This window comes from Astatotilapia calliptera, chromosome 10 (genome assembly GCF_964374335.1).
Source record: "Astatotilapia calliptera chromosome 10, fAstCal68.1, whole genome shotgun sequence".
Lineage (NCBI taxonomy): Eukaryota > Metazoa > Chordata > Actinopteri > Cichliformes > Cichlidae > Astatotilapia > Astatotilapia calliptera.
Genome location: NC_137431.1, coordinates 4,607,890 through 4,635,076, shown reverse-complemented (window position 1 = coordinate 4,635,076; position 27,187 = coordinate 4,607,890). Strand labels below are relative to the sequence as shown.

General features: G+C 39.9%; 1 protein-coding gene across 2 annotated transcripts in view; it reads right to left on the bottom strand.

The window, feature by feature from the left end:
• The window catches only part of igsf9bb (immunoglobulin superfamily, member 9Bb), a 132,772-nt gene that overhangs the window by 48,576 nt on the left and 57,009 nt on the right, over positions 1–27,187 (bottom strand). The window contains exons 5-12 of one of the 2 annotated variants that reach the window (XM_026183244.2): positions 26,486–26,603; positions 15,413–15,554; positions 9,274–9,419; positions 3,589–3,731; positions 3,200–3,340; positions 2,698–2,814; positions 1,998–2,148; positions 909–1,032 (exon numbers count right to left, since the gene is read on the bottom strand). In XM_026183244.2, coding sequence (XP_026039029.2) covers positions 909–1,032; positions 1,998–2,148; positions 2,698–2,814; positions 3,200–3,340; positions 3,589–3,731; positions 9,274–9,419; positions 15,413–15,554; positions 26,486–26,603 — 1,082 coding nt within the window. The remainder of the gene's footprint in view (positions 1–908; positions 1,033–1,997; positions 2,149–2,697; positions 2,815–3,199; positions 3,341–3,588; positions 3,732–9,273; positions 9,420–15,412; positions 15,555–26,485; positions 26,604–27,187) is intronic. The other variant, XM_026183245.2, reaches the window with a different exon arrangement.

Genomic DNA, 27,187 nt, shown 5'->3' with positions numbered 1-27,187 from the left:
GGTGTGAAATGTATGGTTTTCAGGGTTTTTATCGGTTTTCAGCGTTATTTTGTTATCGTTTTTTATCGTTAACTCGGTTTTCCTGGGTCTTTTCACGTGTGTTATGAATAAATCTTCTTTTTTTCGGTACCGGTACTAGTTTTATTTTGTTGTATTTATCCGCGACACCTTAAAGGCCGGTCCGTGAAACTATTGTCGGGCATAAACCGGTCCGTGGCGCAAAAAAGGTTGGGGACCGCTGCTCTATAGTACTGGATTTAAAAAAAAATCTACTTCAGTCTACCGGAGTTTCTTTGACATCTAATAACTACACAGTGTTCACATCGATCATCCAAAATGCAAATGGTTCCCTTGCAGACCTGGGTTAAAATAGTACCACATGTTCCCTAAAGAAGTTTAAACACCATAGACTTTAACATGTAGACTTTAACAACCCAGGATTAGCAGCACATCATCAACTCACTTTGTACTGCATTATACATTTTGGACATCTCAGATGTAAGAAAATATAAGAATATAAGAAAAGAAATTATTGTGATTCAAAATGTAACAGTACCTGCCATGGCTAAAATCTTGTGAGACTGAACACATATTTTTAACCCAGGCCTTTTCCCTAGTCAAGCAGTGGCAAAGCAGCAGCAGCAGCAGCAGCAGCAGCAGCAGAACAGAGAAGTCTGGGTTGAGTTCAGTTTAGTTGCTGTATTTTTTGTTATTGTTTTTATTGCGTTCCTCAAGAAAACTCCAAGAGCAGAGATGAAAACTCACAGACACTGGAACTCCATGTATTTTCCATCTCTACGTTTTCACAACTGTTCTGAACACAACCCTGGAAAAGACATTTTCAGAAATAACAGAGGACACATTGGAAGAAGAAAAAGCAGGAAGCAAAGCATGCTAGGATGACTCACACATGGCCATACCAGACTGAGAATGTCTGCTGGAAACCTCCATTATATCCTGCTTCCCAAGACACATTGGCCAAAGTGGAGAACGCAGCCACATGGACATTGGTGGGGGCGTGGGGGCTTGTGCCTGCAGAGAGGGGAAGCAATTTTTAAAAGGGCACATTAGTCACCGAGTTGCCCTGCTGTGGTACCCTACATTTATTTTACCTGTCAAACAAACTTATTGTGAGCTGAGTTGGGTCCAGTAATGTAAAATTTTACCTGCATAGTAAATACTACCAGTAAAATGGCTCAATGTATTGTTTACTTGTTATACTTGAGCCAAAAAAACCAGGAAAATAATTTGGAGCCAGTGGGATACAGCCATTGTATTCTGCTGATTTGACTGGCTTACATCCATAAATGAGGCACAGTGGTCAGCAAGAACAAAGGCCAAGACAAATAGGCCAAGGCAAACAAGACCAATGACTGCTCTTGGAATTTGACAAGTTATAACTAATTACTGAGCAAAACAGTTCAGAAGTGTGTGATTTTGTTGCTCTGTATTGCATCGTTTAAAGAAAAAGTTCCCCTGCGTCTTTTGTAAAGACGTGTGAGAATTGCAACTATAAGCTCCGAATTGAAAAACAGCAATGAAATGAGTTGAGGTTAGCATTCACACAGCAGTTTCTTCAGAAAATGCATTTTCTAGTTATTAATTATAGATTTCAACCAACAGTTCAAGAATCTCTAACACATAACAAAATGTTACTTTCTAAGCTAGTTAGCTACAGTTAGCTAGTAACTTAGCATTTAGTATTCTAATAATCAGTTAGATCAACCCTCCCTCCCCACTACCATCAATTTAAATGTAGTCAGTTCTGGCTCTAAATAACCATTTTTAGTCTTTTCCTTCAGAGTTGCTACAATATTGCCAACTAATCTTAATCTGCAACATAAAATTAAAAGTTTGGCAGTAAGAAATTAGAAGCTGCTGGGGAAAGAGGCCTTGGTCTACAGCTAACACTATAGTTGCTAAAGAAAGAGAATTTGATATTTGTACGTGTGCGTCAATATATCTATATGTGTTTGTGCATTTATGTATTCAGGTACCTATGACTTGGACGTGCGTGCTGGCAGTGATGCTCGTGGCAACATTGGTGGCGACACACTCCCACTCCCCATGGTCCTCCTTTGTGAGTGACTTCAACTGTAAGCTGCCTCGGGGCAGAACATTGTGCTTGCTTTTACTGGGCTTCCCTACCTGCAATCCACCCGGAGCATGGAAAGATAGAGCCAGCCAATGCAAAAGATAAAGAAAACAGTGCATTGGCATGTGTCATACAAAATGTACACTAAAAAAAAACCAACCCAAAACCAACCAGTAGTTTAACAGCTACTAAAAAGCCCAACCTACCATCTGACATCTGCAACAATACAAAATGATAAAATGTGTGTTCAGTAAATGAGAGACAGAAACAATAGCTAATCATACAGTAGTCAGTAAGCAGGATTAAACACACCCCATGATTAAGAAAAGAATTGAGAGAATCTAATATGTTCCCTGATTGCATTTTTTATAGACATCATTAAAATGTGATTAAAAATGCTACAATGACATACAGTACAGTGAAATTAAAATCGGAGCATCCACTACAGACAGTGATTTTAGAAATGAAGGTTCCTCAGTGGAAAACAGTGAATGTGACATAACACAACAAGAAGCACCGACTAATGAGCTGCCTTACACATGAGATTCAGTGGACAGGCTGTGCACATGTAGGGAGGATGTATGATGTGCAAGGGGTTTTACCTTCCTCCATGTGATGTTGGGAAAAGGGTCTCCCTCTGCTTCACAGGGGATGACCAGTTCTCTTCCAGCCTCCTGCCTGTACACCCCTCCAGGAACCACTGAGAATTTGGGAGGGTCCTGCCCAGAAAGAAATTGAGAAGAGCTGTCTTCACTGAAGAGTACACATGAGTGAAGTTGCATTTAATCCTGGAGACAGATGGATGCTTGTGCCCTTCGTATTCAGGGTGAGATTTATTGAACTGGGCAAATTAACATCATGTTGCAGTTGTCAAAAAAGTGGAAAGCTTGGAAAGGTTTATGTATATTATTCATTTAATCTGAAGTGTTCTAAATAGTTCCTGTATTTCAAATAAATAAAAAATGTTGCGATATACAGTAAACTGTCTGCAAATGAGAAAACAAATCCACACCTTTCAGACTTCAGTAAGTCCTATCAGTAAACCTTTAAATGCCAGAAGAGGGAAGTGCTGAGCATTCACATATGTGGCCTAAATATATGTACCTTTAGCACCAGGGGAGCAGGAGGCGACCATCCCATGGAACCCAGGGCATTGTAAGGCATGCAGGTATAGGTGCCAAGAGAGTCCTCCGTCACCTCTGCCACACGGATGCTCCCATCTTCCATTTGACTCCAACCAGGGTACTAAGGATGGAGAAATTGTGCTCAGCGGATAAGAAGGAGTAGACAGATTACCAGTGTGATGGTTGTCAGTAAATATGATTTAAAAAATCCTGAATCTCTTCTCTTGAGTAAGAAACAGAGAAGTGCACTTAAAGTAAAACAATCAATGTGAAAAATGTAATCACAACAGCAGGAATGAAGCATTCATTTCCAGACTAAAGTTAGGAAAAGTGGAAGAAAGGGACAAAAGCAGCAAAGCGCCGGCTCACCTTATCTATCCGCAGAGGGAGGCCATCTTTTTTCCACTTAACCAGAGTTACAGGGGGGTTGGCATCTACAGGACAGCGAATGAAGCCAGGCAGACCAATGGCTGCGTAGATGACTGATGGCATGTTTACCACACGGGCAGGATCTGGTAAAAAAAAAACACAAAGAGAGAATAACCCACATGCTAAACCATCACTTTGTGGCAGCGCAATGCCTGTTAGTTGTTCTAGTAGATGTGCAGAGAAACAGAGAGGGCACTGTTCACAGAATGTGGGCTCATCATCAAAATAATTGAAATAATGACAAAATAAAATTAATAAATGAATCCAGTTATGTATATGAAGAACATCTGGTCTGGTGAATCCTGGTTATTGTCAGACACCTCTGCACCTTCATTATATTCAGAATCTAATACTTTTCTTTTCCTAAAAAGTATTGTTTGGAAAATGAATGTCAGTACGATCTGCTATTTTCTGCCGTTTGATGTTTTCAGCTCCCCTGAGGCACATCTACTACACAATATTAATACTAATAACATGCTTTTACTTGTCTTTTTTCCAATCTGTCAAAGCTTACATGTAGGGACGGCATCACTGTTGACTTGACATGACTTTAGATTCAGATGGATGCATTGGTTTCTAGTGATTAAATTACACAAAATCGCATCTTCCATGGAAATTGATTAGGCTGGACAAAATGTCAGACTGTACATGGAAATTACAAGTTTACTATTCTGTCTGTTTGCTAATTCATCCATCACAAGTAGTTGATGACTTTGCTCTTCATAACACTGTCTGATGTGTAAAGGTACATTTTAGGAATTTGGGGAAATATGCTATGTTAGGTCCACGTCTTCCAAAGGTGAGAAAAATCATACTACCATCGCATCTGCCTCTGCTTAGTTAGTATTTAGAAGCTACAGCTACAGCATATGGTTGAGATGTAGCACCAAAGGACAGCTCCTCCACTGTGTTTTATAGCTGTGACGCTCAATGTACCAACTGATGATAATTTGAACCAAAAATTTATAAACATAAAACCTGTTGCCACTGATTTTCGGTGCAGTTCTTATGTAATTTGACATACCTCAGCCTTTCCCTTTCTTAAGAATGGCTTCTTGACAGCAACCCTTCTCCTGAGACCGTTTCTGATGAGGTATCAGTAGCTGGATCAACGAAAGGGTCAGATGTAGCTCTGGGGGCATGTGTCAGGTCCTTGGTGGATTTTTAAATATTCTTAAGGACACTTTCAGACACTGTCCCTATGCTGTAGATTGACTGTTACTATCTTTGTGCTTCACTTGAGCAGTTTTCTTAAGGTTTTTAAGGACATGCCACACAGCATCTTTTTGGTGGAATAATACTATTTTATGATTGCCTTAACTTTGGCATTTCATGTAGATTTAGCTAAAAATATAGGAAGAAATTATGCATGTTTACATAAAAAAGTGCCTAAAAATTCGATTAAAAGTTAGATCTTTGATAGGTTGTTATGTGTAGACAAAAAACTAATATATTTATTGAATTAGTTGCGTTCTTTATCCTTAAATTATTCATAGGTCAGTGTTAAATGGCTTAACAAGCAAATAGACATTTCTCTGACAATGATCAGATACAAGGACTGGGCTGAAAATGAGTGAAAAAAGTACCTGACTTCTCAGAGGTCAGGTACTTTGATACTAACCTAGATTTAAACAGTTAGTTTGAAGCCCCTATTGGGCTGAATGAGGAATGGAGCTTCAATATTCTTTCAGTGGTCACGGAAACATAAAAAAGTATTGAATTATAAGGCAACTTTGATAAATTCTAAAACAGTTTGGCAACCAAAGCAAGGTTTTACAAGCTTTTGTCACTTTACGCTAGATGTTTGCTACACACACACACACACACACACACACACACACACACACACACACACACACACACACACACACAGTTTCAGAACATTACACCTTCATTAACGACTCAATTTAACATGATCGTCACTGCTCGTCTCGTCAGAGAACTGAACAAATTACATGCTAATTGTGATACAGGTGCCACCACATACCTGAAACAATCTTGAACCTCTGTGCTCAAGCAATAACATAACAGCATGACATGTTAATATGTTCATTTTTCTTATAATGTATCCAGTAACTTTAAATAGTCTCAAACCTTACCTAAATATTACTAAGTCAGATGAAAGTTGTTGTGATTTTCAAATGTATTTGTAGTCACAGTTAGTTACAGACAAAATCAAAAATTCCTGTGACATCATGTGACACATAAACTACCTCATTCAATCATTCAGAGCAGCTCGGATTAGTTCAAGGTTAATTGATCGTCTCTACTTTAGCAGACATCCTTCCAGATGTCCCCTCTCAATTTTAACTCTCAAATAATAGGGATTTGCTATGATGAACAAGCTCAGCCCCTTGGTTTCTTTGGGACAGAAAGGATGACTGATGGAGGGAAAGGGAAGCAAAACTTATTCAATCTGGAATTGTAAAGGGGTGAGAATAGTGTAATGTCTGAATGAGGTCAGGGAGGAAAGCTTCACAGTAAGCACTGGGTGATAAGGAGGAGAGATGGTGTGAGTGGGAGGAGTGCTATCTGCAGAGCGATGGAGAGAAGGGCGAGTGAGGCTGAGCGTGGGAAAGAACACAGGTGAGAGAGGGAGAAAAAGAGACGTGTCACCAAAACAACTTTGTACTACAGTAGTTGTCCTCTAAAGTCCAAACCTCTGGCCGACCGTCATTCTGCCACAAAGAGCCCAGAGCAGCACTGCCACTGGCACCACAGTCAAGTTTCTAAATATAGCTCTGAGACAGCCTATCGCTCACGACACGCTGGTTCCCACTATAAGATGCTTTGGGGGAAGTTATTCCCTGGCAAACGCTTCGGGGAGAAAGACACAGACAGCTGAGGAGAGAGATTTAAACCAAATAAGACATGAAAAAGAATAATGACATAAATAGGGAGAGTGGTTGAGGATTGATAGAGAGAGATAAAAAAGGATGAGGTGAGAATAAGAGGAAAGAAAGAAAAGAGAGAGCCCTCTGCAGTCAAACAGAAAAGTGGTCCTACAGCAATGATGTAATCCCCTCTCCTCTCACTGCTCCCTCCCTCTTGTGACTGCTGTTTCCTACCTCTGTTCTCTCTCTCTCTCTCTCTCTCTCTCTCTCTCTCTCTCTCTCTCTCTCTCACACACACACACACACACACACAGACACACACCACAATCTAACAAAGCGGGAGAGTGAGGGAATTCAAATTGTCTGTTGCCTTGACTACTGCTGATGGCCGGTCACCAGCAGACAAGGCCGAGCTCTCAGTGCTCGTCCTGAGACATGCAAATAAAAGCCAGATGCTTTTATTTAGTGGCTCAAGCTGGGAGTGACTGATGGACTGATAGAGTGTTTTATGATGGGACAGAGAAATGAGGAGGCAGTAATAATCATGAAGATGGGGAAGGGAGAGACAGAGACGTGCTGGTGTGCATATGAATAAATATTCATAAATGGGTACAAATCAGAAGAAGTAGTGAGGGAAGAGAAGGGGAGAAAAGGGAGGATGTGGGCAGAAAGCAACCAGAAGCAAAATAAAACAGAAAAGTATATTTGAGAGGCAAAACCGGTGTTTGCATGGGATTATATGTTTGGATGAGAAGTGGAACAGAGTTAGGCGGGAGACTAGTCGAGTGTCCAAAGTGATTCCACGGTGCAGAGCATTTCAGTTGATTTCTGGACACACAGTTTCACAGCTGTGTCCGGTTTGACTCAAGCTCAGATGGACAGAAACTGGTGTCCCCTCTTAACAACGCAGAGTGATGAGGAGTTACAATGAGTTGTAGGTTCTAGGGCTCATGTTAGTATTCGGCTTTGTCTTACCCACATCCAATATGTGCACTTTACAAGACTGGAAGATTTTTTCCAAAGCTTTTCCATGTGAATGCAGCAAATGAGGAAAATCTATTAAAAATTAAATCAAAGGTAATCACCTATCCTACATTTTTCTCAAACCTACATAAGTTACAATCAATCATGTGAATGTTACAGGTGTTGAATAAAAAAAAGAAGTTGTCAGGAAGTTTAATCTATTGAAGTTTTCTCACACTGCCTCTAATGCTCTATTACTCGACCTGTCTTACTCGACCTAAGTCTTTTTAGCATTTATTAATTTCTGGTGGTTTGATAGCAACTTTTATCAACTGACCAACCTGGAATGGGTATGGACTCATACCCATTGTTTGACAATTCGGGGTCAGTGACGCTGAACAACGATAAAGTGAATCTTTCTTCATGGAGAATATTCAGGGCTGATGAAGCCAAACCAAAAACTGCAGTTCTTCTATTGAACCCCATGCTTCCAAGAAAAAATGATCGACTTAATAGCATTAAAACACAGGTTTGGCCTCTATAAATAATTTACTCCTTCCTTACATCTCTACAGGTGACAATTTTTTCTAAATATTTATCCGTCCATCTAGATACTGTAGTTAGGAGTGTGGCCCCTGTGTTGGTGACCCCACAAAGGCCATTGGTCCCTCCACTTATTATAGTCAGTGCACTGGACCTCTGCACTGTCTTAGTGTTGTGCCTTTTTGGAGGGTTTTATGCTTTATTTGACTCTTTCCCCCACAGAACCACAGTTGTATATATTTACCAATTTAATACCGAATGTCATCAATGCCATGATATAAAACATCCAAATATGTCCAACTTTCATTTATCTAGCTTTTGAGGGGAAGTTGAAGAATTTGGAGGTCGTCCTACTTTTTCGGATCGGATTTGCTTAGCAGATGGTACAGTGCTCCTTGGACTTGCCCATTGTTCTGAGTGTTGGTCAACCTAGTAAATGCTGTTAATCACTATAACTATTAGTTATATTCAAGTCATGATAATCAATAACAAGAAGTTAATCAGCCAAAACTGTACATTTATATCATCACTTCTTCCTTTTCTTGTTCTTCTCTTCTTCATCTGACTCCACTATCACTGAGCTCACCTCGCTCATCTCCTTCTCATTCTCTTCCTCTTTACCTGAAGCCTCGTCTCCTGAACTGAAGTCAGAGCTCTAATGCAATCAAATGGACATAAACTCGGTATTTTATTCCTGATTGGACAAGTAATCCTTCTACTGTATCTGCGGAAAGCTGACAGCAAGCTGGTGATAAAAACAGCATCTCATTATAAGCTCAGGCAGTATGTGTGGTGGTTGGCCTTATTACCCCACAGCAAAAAGGTCCTGAGTTAGACTGGATGGTAGCTGGCCAGGGAGAGCATGCAGACTACTGTACACACAGAAAGGCTTCCTCCCACACCCCAAAAGCATGCAGTTAGAGGAGTTAGGTTAACTGGTGATTCTAAATTGCCCATAGGTGCCAGCAAGGTGATACAGCGGATATCAAGGAAAATAATACACTGAACCTGGGATATGGATCATATTGACTGAAAGAGTTAAGACATGAAAGTCATTCAGTGTGTAAAATTTTTATTAAATGCAATTGAAAGCTTCTGCAAAATGCAGAAAAAGTTGCAACAACCATCAAAAGCTGTGATGAAACTGTCTCTCATGGGTGCTGCCCCAGGAAAGGATAAGCAAGATTTCATCCTGCTGCAGAAATGTTCATTTAGCAGCACCTCAGACTAGAGCACACACCACTGCTATGTAGAAAGTAAAAAAAAAGAGAGACAGGGCACTCACATTGCACTGTTAGGTAGGCAGAGGCAGTCGGTGGTCGGCCCAGGCTGTTGCTTGGAGCACACGTGTATTTCCCAGCATCTTCTGGCTTGACGTGGGCAATTATTAGGGAGCCGTCTATGAGAATACTGACTCTGCGCTTTAGGTCACTGTAAAGATGAAGAAAAGGGAAATGATCAATCAGCCGTGCTTTATCTGACATTAGGTCATCTGACTACAAAAGAGGGCTGGCATTTCACTATAATCCAGGTTCTGGTCCAACATAAGACTCAGTTAGAATAGAATAGAATAATCCTTTAATTGTCCCACAAGGGGAAATTTGGTTGTAACAGCAGCCAGAAAGACACATATACAAACATATTTACATTAAGGACAATAGTTACTATAAACAGAGTACTGTACAGTTATTAAATTAAATTAACTACAGATAAGAGGCAAACCCAGGTTGTAGTGCGAATCGGTTGATTAAATTATTGCAGTTACAGCGCAGATGTAAACATCTATGATTGTTGGGAGCAGTGTTGATCGTACAGTCTGACAGCTGCAGGGAGGAAGGACCTGCGGAAACGCTCCTTCATGCATCGAGGATGCAGCAGTCTGTCACTGAAGGAGCTCTGCAGTTCAGCAACATTTACATGCATGGGGTGGGAGACTCTGTCCATCAGAGATGTTATTTTGGCCAGAGTCCTTCTGTCTCCCACCACCTGCACTGGGTCCAGGGTGCATCCCAGAACAGAGCTGGCCTTCCTGATGAGTTTATCCAAGGTCTTCCTCTCAGCTGCTGATAAACTGCTGCTCCAACATACAACACTGTAAAAAAATGAGAGATGCCACCACAGAGTCATAGAAGGTCTTTAAAAGCGCTCCCTGGACTCCAAATGACCTCAGCCGCCTCAGCAGGTAGAGTCTGCTCTGACCCTTCCTGTAAAGTTCATCGGTGTTGTGGCTCCAGTCCAGTTTATTATTCAGGTGACCACCCAGGTACCTATCCACTCCCTGGATGTTCACCGGTGTCAGTGTGGTGGGTCTGCGTCTCCGGAAGTCCACCACCAACTCCTTCGTTTTCCCGGCGTTGATCAGCAGGTGGTTCTGCTGACACCAGTCTACAAAGTCCAGAGTCCACTGTCTGTACTCTGAGTCCTCCTCACCTGTGATGAGGCCGACTATGGCAGAGTCGTCAGAGAACTTCAGTAGGTGGCAGCGTGGGGAGTTGATGGAGAAGTCTGCAGTGTAGAGGGTGAAGAGGAACGGTGCCAGCACAGTTCCCTGTGGGGCCCCCGTACTGCAGACCAGCATATCAGAGACACAGCTATGTGACCTCACATACTGTGGATGTTCTGTGAGGTAGTCCAGTATCCAGTGGGACATGTGGTGGTCCACTCCCGATAGCTCCAGCTTGTCTCTCAGAAGTCGTGTGTGCGGTAGTAGTTAGTCCACTGTAGCAATCTTCCACACTGAAGCTTTACACGCCAGTTGAGGAACGTTTGTCAATGACATTATTGACAGATACACATATATGTTGGTCATTCATTGATGATATAAGACCCCTGTATTTAACCTCTATATTTAACTTGCTCTTTTTTGCTTATTTCCCAGCGGATATGTAACTTTGACTTGTGTAGCTTGAGTCATGATTCACAGCTGGTTGCAGAGGAACTATAAGTCTACAGGCTTCAAAGGTAGCTGGAAATCACAGGAGCATGTACTTCCCCATGCTTGTTACTTACTACCCTACAGCACAAAATAATTTAAGTGTGAGGTTGAGGGATTTATTGATGCCAGTACCACATCGTATATTTCAGACAAAAACTCTATAAACCATTCAGTTTGTAACTCTGTGCCAGAAGGGAAGAAGGGGATCACAGAGGTCCGGGTTCATGCTTAGCTTAGCGTCAGACACAGTGCTGCAGATTTCTCAGCTGCCCCTTCATCCAACCATAATCCTTTTTGTCATCCAAAAGGTGTTTGGAGGTTGTTTTTTTATTTTTCTCAATTTTCAGTTGTTTCGCTTCTATTAGACATTAAAGGTGGAAAAAAGAGGAGCGAGGAGAAAGAGAGAGTGGGAAAATACAGGATGTATCACAGTCCTGGGTTATTCTCACCCAGCATTTTGAGTTTCTTGTCTTTTGGTTCTTTGAGTCTTTTTTATTTATTAGGTTCTCTGTGTATTTTATATTTCTTTGCCCAGTATGATTATATCCTGTGTTTATTCTGTATTTCTAGTCTTGGTTTGCCTTTGTGATTCCTCCCCAGTCAGTCTTCATATGCATCTGTCTGTTCCCACAGTCCAGGGGTGTCCAACTCCAGGCCTCAAGGGCCGGTGTCCTGCAGGTTTTAGACGTGTCCTTGCTCCTTGATTTAAATGGCTAAATGACCTCCTCAACATGTCTTGAAGTTTTCCAGAGGCCTGGTAATGAACTAATCATTTGATTCAGGTGTGCTGACCCAGGAGGATTTCTAAAACCTGCAGGACACTGACCTTGATGCCTGGAGTTGGACACCCCTGTCCTACTCAGTCTGCGTTCTTCCTGTTTTGCTTTGATAGGCTGTGTCCCAATTCAGGGTCTGCACGCTTGAAGTACGCATTTTAAGTGCGATTACGTCACCGCCACGCGACGACGGCTGTCCCAATCCGAAGTGTACTTCAAATGCATACTCCAAATGCGCCGTCGATTTCCCCAAATATCAAGCGTGGTGCGGTGCACGCTTCATGGTCCCATATATCCCACAATTCATAGCGCGGCGGTGGGTGTAGATAATTTTGCCGCAAAATACGGCAGAAGGGAGCGGCCGAAGAGTGAACTGTCAAAGTACTGAATATGATGTCACTTATTTATGTGCGAATGTTTAATAATGAAGAACATTAAAACATTACTATTGGCCACATGTCGGCAAAGTTGTGTGACATTAGTGATGTTTGTACTTTCAGCGTTAACTTGGTTTTAAAGCCTATATATATATATATCATAATAATCTGACAATACTATAATATTGGCCATATTATATTTGCATTACCACAGTGGGATGATTTTAGTCTCATGAACAACTAATTGTTATTTACTGACTAATCTTGAAATGACTGTTCAGCACAGAAATGAAGCCCAACAATCATGTTTTACGGTCCCGTGGTCTCAGCCTCAGATACTCAACTAATCAAAGTGATGTCATGACGAAAATGCATGACTAACAAAACATTTGTTTCTCCTTCATTTCTGTCAAACAAAGCTGTATGTAACGTTACTCGCGGTTAGTATCATGGTTGCTAGGCAACCTGAGCAGCGCGACGAAGGCTAGACCGTCCCATTTCACAAGCCTCTCACTTCCGCACTTCTCGTACTCATAGTACGCACCGTAGTGCGCGTAGTTCAAGCGTGCAGACCCTGAATTGGGACACAGCCATAGTCTCTCATTGGTGTGTGTTCTGTTTTGCTCTTCCCCGTTTCGTCAGTGTAATTAGTGCCAGCCGTGTTTCCTCTTGTATTTGGTGTCTGCGTCTTCCTATGCTCGTCGTCGTAATCTCCCTCACACTGTGTTCTGTTCATAGTTCGTTCCTAGGTTTTACAGTTCAGTTCTGTATTAACTTGTTCCAGCAATAATGCTGAGGTTTTTTGTGTTTAAATCTTTGTCTGTGGGACTGTGTTTGGGTCCAATCCTGCCTTCCACACAGAGTACATGACAGGATGGGACAGGAAAGAAACCAACAAGGTAGATTTAAATGTCATTCTGCTTTTGGTTATCCAACTTCTGGGCTATCTAGTACGCATAAAGCTTTTAAAGTAAAACTTGATATTGCATTTGTAAAAGCTCTTGTGTCCAAATTAAAAATGGAAACAAACATTTTTTGCATGTCTTATCATTTGATTCCAGAATACTTTGGTACACAGAGTTTATTCTAGTCAACTCAGTGACTGTAAGATATCATCACGCAAAACTGTGGCTAAACAAAACAGGCCCAAATCAACAATCTCCACCACCATGCTTACAGATAGTACCGATGTGCTGTGTGTAGTTTTCTTCTTGGCATTGTGTATTATGGCTGAACATCATTACTTTGGTCCTGCCTGTCAAAAGGAAATTGTTGCAGAAGTCTTATGGTTTGTACAGATTTGCAATACTCTTTTTTTTTCTTTTTTTTTTTACCTGCAATGCTGTTTGTGACAAACACCATTAGAGAACACACCATCAGCTGCACTTGTCAATTTTTTATTTCTATTTCTAACAAGGATTTCTATGTAAATAAGAGTTTTTGCATTCATATTAGTTCAAATGTCTATTTTCTCTTATTCTGATTGCAAAGACTTGCAGAGAAAAGCTAAAAACCCATATTCTGACTGAATAAGGTTAGGGTACTATCTTCAAAGTGTTAAATAACTTTTCAACAGCAAATGAGGAGACTTGTTTTAGTCTTAACCTATAATTCCTCTGAAAAATAAGGAAGGCTCCACACTACGTCAGAAAAACTGAAAAATGTGATCAGGCTTTTAATGGTAATAGTACTGCCTTTACCCCTGTAAACTCTGTCTTCTTCAAAAACAGTGCACTAAAGCAGTTTTGATGTAATGTGATGCAAGTGGGAATGTGAATTATAAACCTGACTTAACTTCAAGCAACTAAAATGAACCTTTGGCCACAGATACGTCTGTCTGTATACTCATGTAAGTTTTCTCATATACTTTTTTTCCTTTAATCTCCTAAGACCCGAACTTTTCCACGGCATGCAATTTTAATTTCTCTTTGATATTTGGGCATATTGGGGCCCGATGAATGTAAAAACAAAGAATTAGCAGATTTTTTTTTACCTTATTTTTGTTTTTATGAAAAATCAGAGCCACATATGAGGATATTCGTTAAAATTTTTGATAGAACAGTAGCAGTATAATGTCCTCGTAAGTGGATATCAGGCCCTTGTAGAGCAAAATTTAGTATTTTGGTCTAAATAACCCAAAATGTGATGTCCACATATGTGGACGCCAGGTCCTAGGAGGTTAATGATCTGTACACGTAGTTATAGAAATAAATAAAAATATTTGCATGAGTCATGGGTGTCTTAAAACTAAAGCTGTTGGACATAAAATACAAACTTTTCTGAATTTCTCAACAACGAATTTTTATGGTGTGAGAAGGCAGTTACAAAAATAAGTGCTGGAGCAGTATTATCTATCTATCTATAATCTAATGCACAACAGGAAGTGACAATACTGTTAGAAAACAGCAGCGAGTTCAAAAGTTTAACGATGTGAAAGACAAGCGCTCAGCCTTCTCACAAGCTAAAATGCTGCTGGATTGTAAAACTTACTTCGTCATTGAAGCCTTGTTTAATTACAGGCACAAGGCACACTCGCCTCTGAGTAAATCTCTTAATAAATAATCAGTTTCATCAATTATTGAAGAATTCTGCTGCTATGTTATGAAAGCTGTCATGTACAAGCGTGACATGAGAAAACACTAGCCTGTTGTTTTGGTAGTTATTCATTATTTATCCACTGAGCATAGAGTAAGGGGTTTTAGTTCTGCAATGCAAAGGTATCAAATATTTTCATGTCTAATGCCTAAAACCTTAAGTCTCCTAATCTTAAAGGGTTATCTTTGAGAAGAGCGTAGTCAAAAAGTCACGTTAAATTCTGCTCAAAGATGCGGACGTGTTTAGCTGCTCAGTTAAAAAAAGGAGGTATTTCCTCTCTAACTTTCATGCTAGCTTTTGACCATCTATTACTTCTACCTTTTCATCTAACTTAGACACCTCCATACACAACTCTTGATGGCTGGTAGATGCACCTATGGCATGAATGTGAAAGTTCTGGATTCACAAGTTTTTCAGAAAACTTGACCTCTGACCTTGACTGTTAGCTCAAGGTCACTAAGTTTTAAACTCATCTGAGATTATATGCACCTATGTTATGAATTTCAAAATTCTACATGGCCTACGATTTATTGTATTCACAAACTCGGCTACCCATGCTGCCCGCCTGCCCGGCAAGGTGACACAACGTTGGCCTTTTACGACTGAGAGGTGACAATGAGTCTGTTGCAAGTCAATTTAAGAAGTTGTTGTGCTGAATATCACCACAACAACAACACAGCACAGACTGTACAAGTAGGTGAGTGATAGAGCAAACAGTAATGAACCCGATCATAACTTTACTTCTTGAAGAAGACGTTGTCCTCTTCCCAGAACCATGTGTAGGTTAGGTTGCGAGGGTAGGCCTCTGCCTGGCAGGTGAAGAAGGCGTCCTGTGAGATGTTCACTGTAATGTTCTCCGGTGGTGATATAATAAACGGAGGGCCTGGTGGGGAAACACACAGAATCAGTTAAACAAACACAAGGCTAAATATTTTCATTGGCAGCTCTAATAAACACTTATCATGTATGATATTTTGCTTGACAGGACATCTGTTTTTCTAGAATGAAAAGGCAACTCTGCTCTCAAAGCTAAATTCTGATCATTCTGGTCACAGAAAGCAGTCTAACCTTTAGAAGGTCCAAATGTGACTGGTCACTTTCAAAACACTGATGATGCAGCCAGCTGCTGACGGGTTCAGTTCAGAGAATCTTAAAAAAGCCAACTGGACCTTTTAGGTTAGTGTAGCTGTTTCATCTTTCACCCGAGAGGCTTCTTCAGTCCTTCAAACAAATCATAGGGAGTCCCGGGTATTTAACCCCTAGTGTGGGTTGTTCTCTTTGGAGTTACTCCTGAGGTTCACTGACCCACTGAACATGTAAGATGAGCCAGTGGTGGGTCATTACCATCACCAGGGCTAAAGGGTGAAGCGACTGTAGGACCTTGCCCTACCCCATCATGTGACCTTTTGAGGTCACATGAGACAAGGTAGGAATTAGGATTTAAGCGCCTGGGAAGGGATGTCAAGACTGCACTGGCAACCATGGACCTGCTCGATGGATGAGCAATTCAGTCAACATTTGGGAATCTCTTTGCTCGCCCTAGAACTCATTTTTTGTTTTTCTCTCACCCTCCCATAATTCTTGGTTTTCCACAGTTTGAAAATTTTAAATCCACAGATCAACTGCAGTTGCAGTTTCGCTATCTATTTCCCTACTTTCATAAACCTCCAGAGTTTGTCTGACAGCACCATTCCCAGTTCCCCATTACACTTGCGTATCGTTAATCTTTTTTGTTCTGTGAATAAATCTTTTGAACCTCTTAACTGTGGTCTGAGTCTGCTCCCTGGTTCTGGTAAATGCAAAAATATGACAATTTGTTGTCTTGATTCTTGCTTAATTATCCAGGTAGGTAAATCCCAAAAGGTTGATTCTGTTCATTCTGGACGTTCTCAGTGGGAGAAACGTTTCAGTGGGTTTTCATCAGTGGTTGTTGATCAATGGTCGTGACAATTTATATATTAATGATCAAGGAACTGACCTCACAGCCCTTTGTTCATTCAGTGGGTTGGTTTCAGTCATTATGCAATTGTAGTGTTTATAAAGTTGGGGAAACCTGCAGTCAGCTGAGACTGAAGAAGTCACTTGGATAAGTGATGATTTCTTCGCTTTCCACGCTAGGTCCAGATAGAAAGAATCAACCTTTTGGGATGACACGTTGTTACTTTTTGCAAAGTTAAATTAGACGATTTTGCTATTAAGAGTTACTTCTGTTGTGTGCATATGGCTGTATTTGGCTCATGACTGCGTGCAGTTTGATATTGAAAACATAAAAACTGGAGAATTCTAAGGGAAGTTTTGAAGCACTTCCATCCCAGTCCTGATACACGCAGTTAGACATGTTTTCTACAGACTGAGTAACTTTTTGTTGTTGGATATAGAAAAGTTTCTTTCTCCTTAAGGAGTGTACAGTTGGTCTTGTCTTTGTTAAATATACCTCTAATGTGTAAGCCTTTTTTTAAGGTTCAAAGAAAAACGGTCTGGGAAGCACGGTTTGGGTTGTTAGTTCATCAGAAATACTTTCTCACTGTGGCTGGACAAACTGTCCTCTTCTGAATTCTCACACCAGACAGTGGGAGAAACATTCATGCGACTTAATGAATTAGGCAGGTTCAATTTGTGACCAAAAACAGTTCACCTTGTTCTGCTCCTCGTGAAAATTAATTGGTGTGGCAGCAGCCGCAATGCATTTTCAAGGAAGCTACCAGTAAAATGCTGAAATTAATACAAACTAATTATGTGTCAACTCAAATCTGTTCCCAGCTGACTTTTTAATGTCACGAGACCCTCATCAAGGACATTTCACATCTGAAAATTCCATTCCTGTCCACTGAATTGTGAGTTGTCATGCCGAAATGTAGAAATAGGCATTTATGTAATGATGATTTAACATGTGCATCAGACACATTAAAGACTTAAGGATTGACCAAGGCTGCAGTTACAGTTTTTTAACTGGCACTTAAAACCACAAAGCATGAATCATATATCATATGTCTACAGAACAAATATTGATTATGTAGGAATTAGTTGGCATGCGCTGGTTTGGGGTCACATTGGGACATTTCTGGCCGTAGACTCTAATGCATGGATTAACACCACCACCTCTACTCTGAATTCTTAATGTCACTGCAGACCTCAGAGCCATGTCACATACTTATTTTGCACTCAGTGAAGGATTATGAAAATTTATTGAGTGATCCATGCTGTGCCAGATGGATCCTCGTTGCAAGCATGGATGTAGTCACACTGCGATTTGCAATCATTTCCTCCCTCTGACCATAACCAGATCTATAATCACACTGTTTTATCTGCAAATACAGTATTTACTGCTTTCTGCTAGATAGTAGTAGTAGTGGTGTGGAGTAGGTAGTAGGATTTGTTATTTATTATTATGAGTCCTTAAAAATGTGACAATATTACTCAAAACAAGATGTGATGTAAATGTAAAAAGTCTGGGGTCATTTAATGTAGAAGACCTCATTTAAATATGTCGACTTTGTCTGAAGTGACAAAAAGCTGAAGGCAACTGAATTGAATGCTGAAGAGAATTTTCTCTTTAAATAACTACATAGAGACAAAGAATTTACTAAAGGTTAATGGAGTAATGAAAGAAACTTGCCAGCAGTCCCACGTGAGCACCTTTATTTGCTGATGAGCCACAATACTCAGGGCTAATTATGTTTTTTATTCATGCAAAACAAAACAGCTAATTGACATAGTTTCCCAATGAACTGGAAATCTGTCACAAAGAATCAGAATAATGGAGTTTATTTTGTGTTTATGAGGGATTGTAAAACCTGCAGTAAAACTACTTCTTCATTATTGTAGTTATTATTATATACCTTACAACATGAAACGCCTCAAGGCGACTGTTCATGTGATTTGACATTATAAAAATGAAACTGAATTAAATTATTTATTTTCTCTAGAAAAGAGAAGCTGACACATGAACCGACCTGTAGTTTGGCAGAATTACTTTACACATCATTATTCTTAGTAAAACATGTATTTTATTTCAGCTGAAAAATTATTCATGTATTATTTGTTCACTTCACATGCACTGTAAGGACTCTTTCAACCATTTCTATTGGATCTGTAAGCTTCAGCAGTATGAGCTATTGCTTGCTGGAAAATACAATTTATTGTTTATGTAACTTTACGTTTAGTAACACATTCATAGTATAATGCAGCATAATGCAATCATAATAATAGTATATTAATTTCATTTGATAGGTGCGCTTTATATTGCAAAGAGTACAGACAGTGGCTGACAGAGCTGAAGAAACAGAACAGTACCTTGCCAGCAAATTAACCCTTCTCTTTGAAATCCCTGTAATATGAAAACCCTAAAATCAACCTACTAATATTACACAGACCATCAAATACAGACAAAGGAGACCCCACCCCACCCCAGCATCTACACTATAACAGCTGCTTTGGAATAACCTTTGACTTTCTCCTAATGATGCACGTATACACACACACTTATGAATGAATTTCCACTTTGTTCATAACTTGGCTTCATACAAGGATGGACTTTAAAGAATATCACCAACATGCGCACACACACGCAAACACACAGACACACTCAGAGCCAGTGTCGCAACTTAAAACTGCTAGTCTCATATGTTAGTTCTGATCTGTAGCCCACAGCCTGATCCTTTAACAGGCACAGCATTTCCATCTGCCAGGCCCTTAGCAGGACAACCACGATTAGGCCTGTGCTGGCTCACTGTGTTGTTGGTGTTTGAGTGGGGGTGGGTGTGTGAGTGAGTGTCTGTTTGTGTGGGTGCCAACACGCCCTATTTGGAACCAGCTGAGTGCTGGAGATTTGTTGGCACAGGAGTCTTTTAGCTGATCTGCTGCTCAGTGGCTTTCCAGGAGGGCTTCTATTAATCCATCTCTACCATAAATTATACAGGATGGGTCAGACAATCACTCGGCCCGTGTTTTGGTGCTTAGTCACAAAGAGAAACGTGATCTCTGTGAACATTGTGCCTGCCTGTTTTGTGATAAATAAAAACTACTAACAACCACCATATGAGGTGAGAAAACCCATTTCATCCAACAGATTTGATGAACGCATGAGGTCAGTAAAAAATATTAAAAACAAGATAACATAATGTTGTCTGTTAGCCACTCATTTCCATCTGTAAAGTCACACTCAGAGGAGTTAATCTGAACAATTACAGAAGTCAGGGTCCTTTTCTGATGTTTTAGAAACCACAAACATACCTTCATCAGTTAGCATATAATTGTTACTATTTCATACCATAAAATTTATTCAGGAACAAAAAATTCTATAATGTAAAACACATATATTCAGTTGTTCAGTTAGTCATAAGGGGTCATCATAGCAGATAGTTCTGCATATTTGATTTTGCAAACTTTTTATGCAGAGTCTGCCAATTCAGAAACTAAGAATTCTATAAAGTTTAGAAAAGTCATTATAGTTGTTCATTAAATGAACTTGAATGTCTATACAACCTTTCATGAGAAATACACAACAATTGTTGCAACGTAACATAGTGCACTTGATAAAAAAAGTCTAACGGTAACCAAGATCTAGTTTCTCATAGGGGCCCATGAGAAACTTATCAGTAATATCCTGTTCACTGTTCAATATTTGTGCTTTTTCTTTGTCCTTTTCTTTGTTCAGATAATTTGTTACACAAAACCATCTGGGATCTTCGGGTCCAAAGTAGGACTGTCACAAGAACGCTGTATTGGTGAGAGCTGTGTCAATAATGCACAAATCATAATATCATAGTAACTGTGAAATAATTCTATTTGTATGTTTTGTACAGTTATGTTTACAGATCTCTGACCACACCTGTGCACTTATATGTTGATCTATAAGTCAAAAAAAGAAAAATAAACACCTTAAAGAAAGATTTGCATAAAGGTAGTAACACTCAGAATAAGTATGATGTTTTTTAACATTTTGGGGACCAGGTACATTAGCCTCTGACATCAGAAGTAGGAAATTAGAGTTCATCCACTCATTCATGCCTTTAGTGCCTTTAAGATGATTTGGGTCATCTATTCAATTCAATTCAATTCAATTTTATTTATATAGCGCCAAATCACAACAAAAGTCGCCTCCAGGCGCTTCATAGATACAGAGAAAAACCCAACAATCATATGACCCCTATGAGCAAGCACTTTGGCGACAGTGGGAAGGAAAAACTCCCTTTTAACAGGAAGAAACCTCCGGCAGAACCAGGGGCGGTCATCTGCCGCGACCGGTTGGGGTGAGATCTGGCTTCATAGATAAATAATGATGCGTATCATCAGCATAACAATGAAAACATATGCAGTGATTTCTGTTAATATTGCCTAAGGGTAGTATAATGTAAAAAGTATTGGTCCAACTATAGAACCCTGTGGAACTCCACGACTGAGTTTAGTATATGAAGAAGACACTTACATGCACAAATTTGAATCTTATCAGGTAGATACAATTCAAGCCACTGCAGCACAATTCATTTAATATCAACAGTGTGTTCTCTATAGTAAAATATTGGGATCAATGACACTGAACATTCAGAGCACAGAGATGACTTCACCGTCAGAGGCTATAAGGGAACTAAGAGGTTCCCTTATGATTTGAATTCCGATTTGAATTCCAGTCTTATCAAATCTATGCTATCCCTATCCAGCAGTTTCAAATATACTTTAGTGTTTTTTGGTCCCTGGAATACATTTTACTACAGTCGCTGGGGTCTCTAGTGGGGGAAAAATCAACTGGAAAGGTAAACGAGTTGTTGGTGTAGTAGGGCCTATGCCATCAACAGGTTACTCACAAGCCAAGTATACTGGCTCATATATAGGCTGTTAATGATATAGGTTTAGCTATGTGGGAAGTGAACTAGAACAGCATGAAGCCAAGGCCTCCAGTAATATTATGAAGAATCCTGGAGTAGTTCAACATGCACAATAAGCAAATATGCAGGACTACCTCCATTTCTTTCCAACATATGGCTAAAAGTAGAAACATCATTTTTCAGAGTGATGCTGGAAAGCTAGTTTATGCATTTATTACTTTGAGACTGAACTAGTATAATTTCGTATTAGATTGTTCTAAAGGATCCCTGAAAACTCTTCAACTGACCCAGAATTCTGCAGCAAGAGAACCAATTGGGACATTGTAACTTCTGTTTAGTTGCTTCTTGTTAAATCCAGAATTGGATTTAAAACGCATACAAAATCTTCAATAATCAGTCATATCGTCACATCATCATAGTGCCTTATTATCCTAACAGAATACTTTGGCTTACTTGTTGTTCCCAGAGTTTTTAAAAGTAGAATGGGAAGCAAAGCCTTCAGCATGAGGTCGCTCTACTGCAGAACCAGCTCCCAATTTGGATTAGAGAGGCACGCTCTCTCTACTTTTAAGATTAGGCTTAAAACCTTCCTTTTTGATAAAGCATATAGTTAGGGCTGGATCAGGTGACTCTGAATCCTCCTTTAGTTACTCTGCAATAGGTCTAGGCTGTTGGGGGTTTCCCATGTTGCAATAAGCATTTCTTCTTCACTCATTTTCTTCACTCCCTGTGTGTGTATACACCTCTATTGCATTTAATAATTGTTCAACTCTGGTTCTCTCACCTATAGTTTGACTTTTGTCCCCTAGCCTCTCTTCTCCTTCCCCCTCACCACCGTGGATGGCTGCCCCCTACTGAGCCTGTCTGGGATTTTTTTCCTTGCGACTATCGCCAAATACTTTGTTGGTGTGTCTTTCTTATATTGTGGGTTGTGAATATAAATTGAAGTGAATTGAATTAATCTGTTGAAAAGTCAATGAAAATTGTTCAATTAGAGATCAAGTTTCAATTTCCTCAGTTCAGTAGTGGTCAGATCATGTCCATTCAACTGTTGGGATGTGATCTTTAACTTATATGACCTGGGATGCTGTGGTTAGAGTGTTATTATTTTTCCTCTTTGGTCAGACAAATCACCTCTGAAGTTGCTGCAAAGTCACACATTTAAAGGATATTTACTTTTCATTTCCAGAAGAAAAATACCAGCGACATTGAGAAGTGACGTGTGTATGATGGAAGACATCAGAGACAATTACTGATTCCTTTGGTTTATATTTGATGATTTTGTGGTGGAGCCTGGACTGAGACAGACGAATTGCTTTAGATACAGAAGTTGACATTTAATTTAGAGCATGAGTCAAAAAAAAGCATCCACTCATTCTTATTTCTTTATCTTAGCTCACATGCTCCTGATGTACCATGTACTTGTAAGACGTCCCTGAACTAATTTAAGCATTGTCTTTCTAGTCTCACTCCTAAACACACTGCTGCATCACACACTATTTAAATTCTGCTCAGCCTGGTGTGTTCATATGAAAGTGATAGCATGCTTGAGGGAGCAGCCAGCTGCTATCAAAAAGGTTGTGACTGTTTTACACCAGGCAGAAGACCGATTTAGATGAACACATTTTAAATTAGGGCAAACTTTTACATTATTAGCAATGCTAGCAGCATGTCTCAGTGAATAGAAAAATGTCTGCTAATCCTGCAGCATGATACTGCTCAATTATCTCGGCAAAATGCAAATTTAGATGTCACTGTTTGACCTTAACATCAAAATACCTAAAACAGCTGTGAACTTTTAGGGCATGGGCGCGGGCCCTTGGTTGGGTTGGGTGGGAGGTCTGTGGTGTCTGTTACATAAACATTCACAACTGATACTTTCAGTCCTGTGGGTTGGAGAGAAGTCGTCTGTGGATGTATGTATGCTATAGTTCATGTTTGTGTTATGTCAGTGAGTTTGCACAAAAAGGTGGGCAGAAGACACGCTTTCCAAGTGCTCAGTATATATCAACAGTTGAGTATCAGGCGTATCATTACTCATGTTCTGCTTGCGTATTCAAGTTTCCAGCCATGGCTTTAAAAACCTACTTCGTCTAAATATTAAAGCCATATTGCAATGCAGGGATGCAGTTCTATTGGCCTATTGACCTTTGTAGCTAGCTACTAAAGCTAATTAGCTGAAAAAGTAGCAGACAGGACTGCATTAAGATCATATATGATTCTGTGATTGAAATAACTAACTGGGATCAGAAACACTGCCAGAAATCATTGTATGTGTTCTCGGTTTGGTGTGCCATCCATGAATATAGGGTTAAAGGTCTTTCGTGAAAAGAAGACCTTATATGTGAACATGATCCAGAAACTTGAACTTCAGAAACCAAACTCGATTAAAAATGGACTTAGGCAAAGTGAAAAACAGTTCTCTCGTCAGACAAATTGAAATGTAGAGTTTTTGTTGGAGAACATGCATGCCAAATGTCCTGAATAAAAGAGGAGAGGGACCATCCAGCTTGTTATCAGGGCTCAGTTCAAACGCCATGCATCGAGTACATGAAGAAACATGTGCATAAGTGAATTGAGCAACTTCCATAACTGCAAAGGCACCATCAATGCTGAAAAGTTTAGACAGGTTTTAGAGCAATATATACGCCCATCCAGATTACAGCTTTTCTGGGAGACCTCCTATATTTCTGCAAGACAATGCAAAACTATACTTCATCTATTACAGGAGCATGGATTTGTAGTGGAAGAGCCAGGGTACAAACTGACCTCCCCGTAGTCCGGACGTCTCACCAATTGAACGGTTTTTGTGCATCGTGAAATGAAAAATATGACAAAGATGACCCAGGAGTGTTGAGGAGTTAGAATCCTCTATCACGCAAGAATGGGGCAACATTCCTTTCCCAAAAGTCCAACAACTCGCCTCAGTTTCCAGATGTTTAGAGACCAGTGAAAACAAGAGGGGATGTGCCACAGTGATCTGATATGTTTTCACGTCAGCAAACTGAATTATGATATTATAATATTTGCATATTATCTGGTAACATGCTATTTACTTATGTGATTATTTCTGAAGCAACATGTTAAACATAGTGAACCTAGAAATTCTCATCTTTCTTTAGTTGCTGCTCTCTCCAGTAGAATCTACACACATTGAAATGTATCAATATTCAAACACTGACGTGATCACAAACTCACAGTTAAAACAACAGCCTCTATAAAGTAATATGACTTTATCTTTAAAACCAGACAGAGAATTAAATTCAATAATAGATCTGTCTGCCCCAAAGTCATATTTTTAAATTCTCAACGTAATGTATTTGTGCTATGCCTCTGCATCTATGAGAGCAGAGCAGTTTTCTCCAGCAAAGCAGCCATAGACTGACCATCATTAAACCATGTGCTGCATTTCAAAGGCAGTAAAGGGAGCTGACGTGATTGGCCATTATGGGAGCCCATCCAAACTCCACCTGCTGATACCACATTTACCCCCACATACCCACAGAAATGGATTGATCCTGCTTCCCTGATGGAATGGTGCTATTTTTAGCAAAAGAAGTATATGTACCATAGTTTTCTGCACGATGTGATGATCTACTAATATGCAGTGACAGGAGAAAACAACCCAGAATGACAATGAAATTGTGAAAGGATCAACATGGCAAGTATGTGTCATAAACAGCACTGAAAAGCAAAGCATGCAAGTGTTTAATATACCCAAATAGACACTCACTGTTAGCTCAGAAGGTATGCTGTTATCTGTCTGTTGCTGTGGGGGATGGTTTTGCATAGAAAATGGTGCAGAGGTTTAGGCTCTGAGATGAATGACCAACAAATTTGGCTGGTTTTGCAATGTGCTTAGTTTCTGTGTGTGACAGGTAACGGAGGGGGACGTGTGCTTTTGGACTGAAAGTGTCTCACAGTGTGACACTGATGTTTTATCTCAAAAAAGAAAAGGAAAAATCACAAATCACAATCTTGCAGGAGCATATTCCCCACGTCTGATACTGCCTAATAAATCCTGTTCTGACACTTCTCAGTGAACTTTTAAAATATGTTAGAGCTAACAGATGTTTGTCAGTGTGAAGTTGCAAGTTTTACTTCAATCTGGCTCTAACTTTATTGAAAAATGATTCATCACCAATGGCAAGTCCATCCTAACAATTTGGCTGAAAAGATACATTTGTGTAATAATTCTACAAACATCCTTATCATTTGTATTCTGATGGTGTGCTCGCTTTTGTCTTCCCAATACTGTAGGCACAGCTGATCCAATTTCCAGTGTTTTAGAGCTTCATGACCTGCTCTCTTGAGTCTAGTCAGGTTTGGTCTATGCTGAGAAAACTCATCGTTGTTTAGAATGTCCTGATATGTCACTTAGCTCTGAATCCATATTTCCCTACTGTGCTAGTTAGTCTTGAACTTGAAACTTGAATTAGCAGATGGACGAGCCACAAATCTACCTAAGTATAATCTAAATGTTGCTTTCCGGGGAGGACACGGCTCAAGCAAATCTGACCTTTTATGTAAATTGGTTACCACTGACACTAATCTACTTCAATGTTATACTGATGACTTTTACTTTTGGCTGCTCCCTTATTCCCAAAGAGTCGCTTCAGCAGGAAGCTCTGCGTGTGTGATTTGGATGATTTTCACACCACATGCCCTTCCTAACGCAACCCTAAATGGGATTTGGGTTTTCTTTAAAGACTAAATCAGGGATCTTTTTAGACAAATGTGTAAACCACTACACTATGGAGCCACAATGTTTCTAATATTTCCACATCCTAAAATGTTACCAAGTTTAACAATTATGACTGACTTTCATTTTGGTGTGAGATGTTTGGACTCGTCTATTTAAAAACATTCCCTGTAAAACTGTAAAATACAAAAAAAACATCTACTTTTCATAACTCCTAATGAAATCACCAAGGGAAGGACCACAGGACAGAATGAAGATGCAATATTGGAAATCCTTAAAATTCCTTACCTTGTACTAGCAGCCGTGTGGTGTGAATAGCCTCTCCCTGGGGGCTGAAGGCTCGACACATGTAGGCCCCCCGATCTTCCCGGGTGATGGATAGCACCGTCAAACTCCCATCGGACACCTGAGCGCACACACAAACATGTAACTTTAAACGTCAGTACTGAATAAAACCCAGAAGACAAATAGTTTTGTTGTAATGAGCCCCCTCCCTGAGCCTGGTTCTGCTGGAGGTTTCTTCCTGTTAAAAGGGAGTTTTTCCTTCCCACTGTCGCCAAAGTGCTTGCTCATAGGGGGTCATATGATTGTTGGGTTTTTCTCTGAAAGTACTATTGTAGGGTCTACCTTACAATATAAAGCGCCTTTAGGCGACTGTTGATGTCATTTGGTGCTATATCGCAGTACAGAAACAAGACAATCCTAAGTGTTAAAAGCAACTAATCAATCAAAGTCTTTGAATTTGGTTGTGAAAGTGCCAAGGAGTTAGACCCATTCGAGATCAAAAAGTAGCTTCCTTTGATTTTGACTCGGTCTGCTAGGTTTAAGTCCTTCGAGCAGTATGTTGTGTTATGCAGTGTGGCTGTTAAACATTTCCCTTTACAGCCAAACCTCTTATAGAAGCAAGTCTTGCTAATTGGCAACCATTTACAAATGCCTCCAAGCACTTACTTGAGCAGTTAATTTGAACTTCTATCTAAATTAACTTTA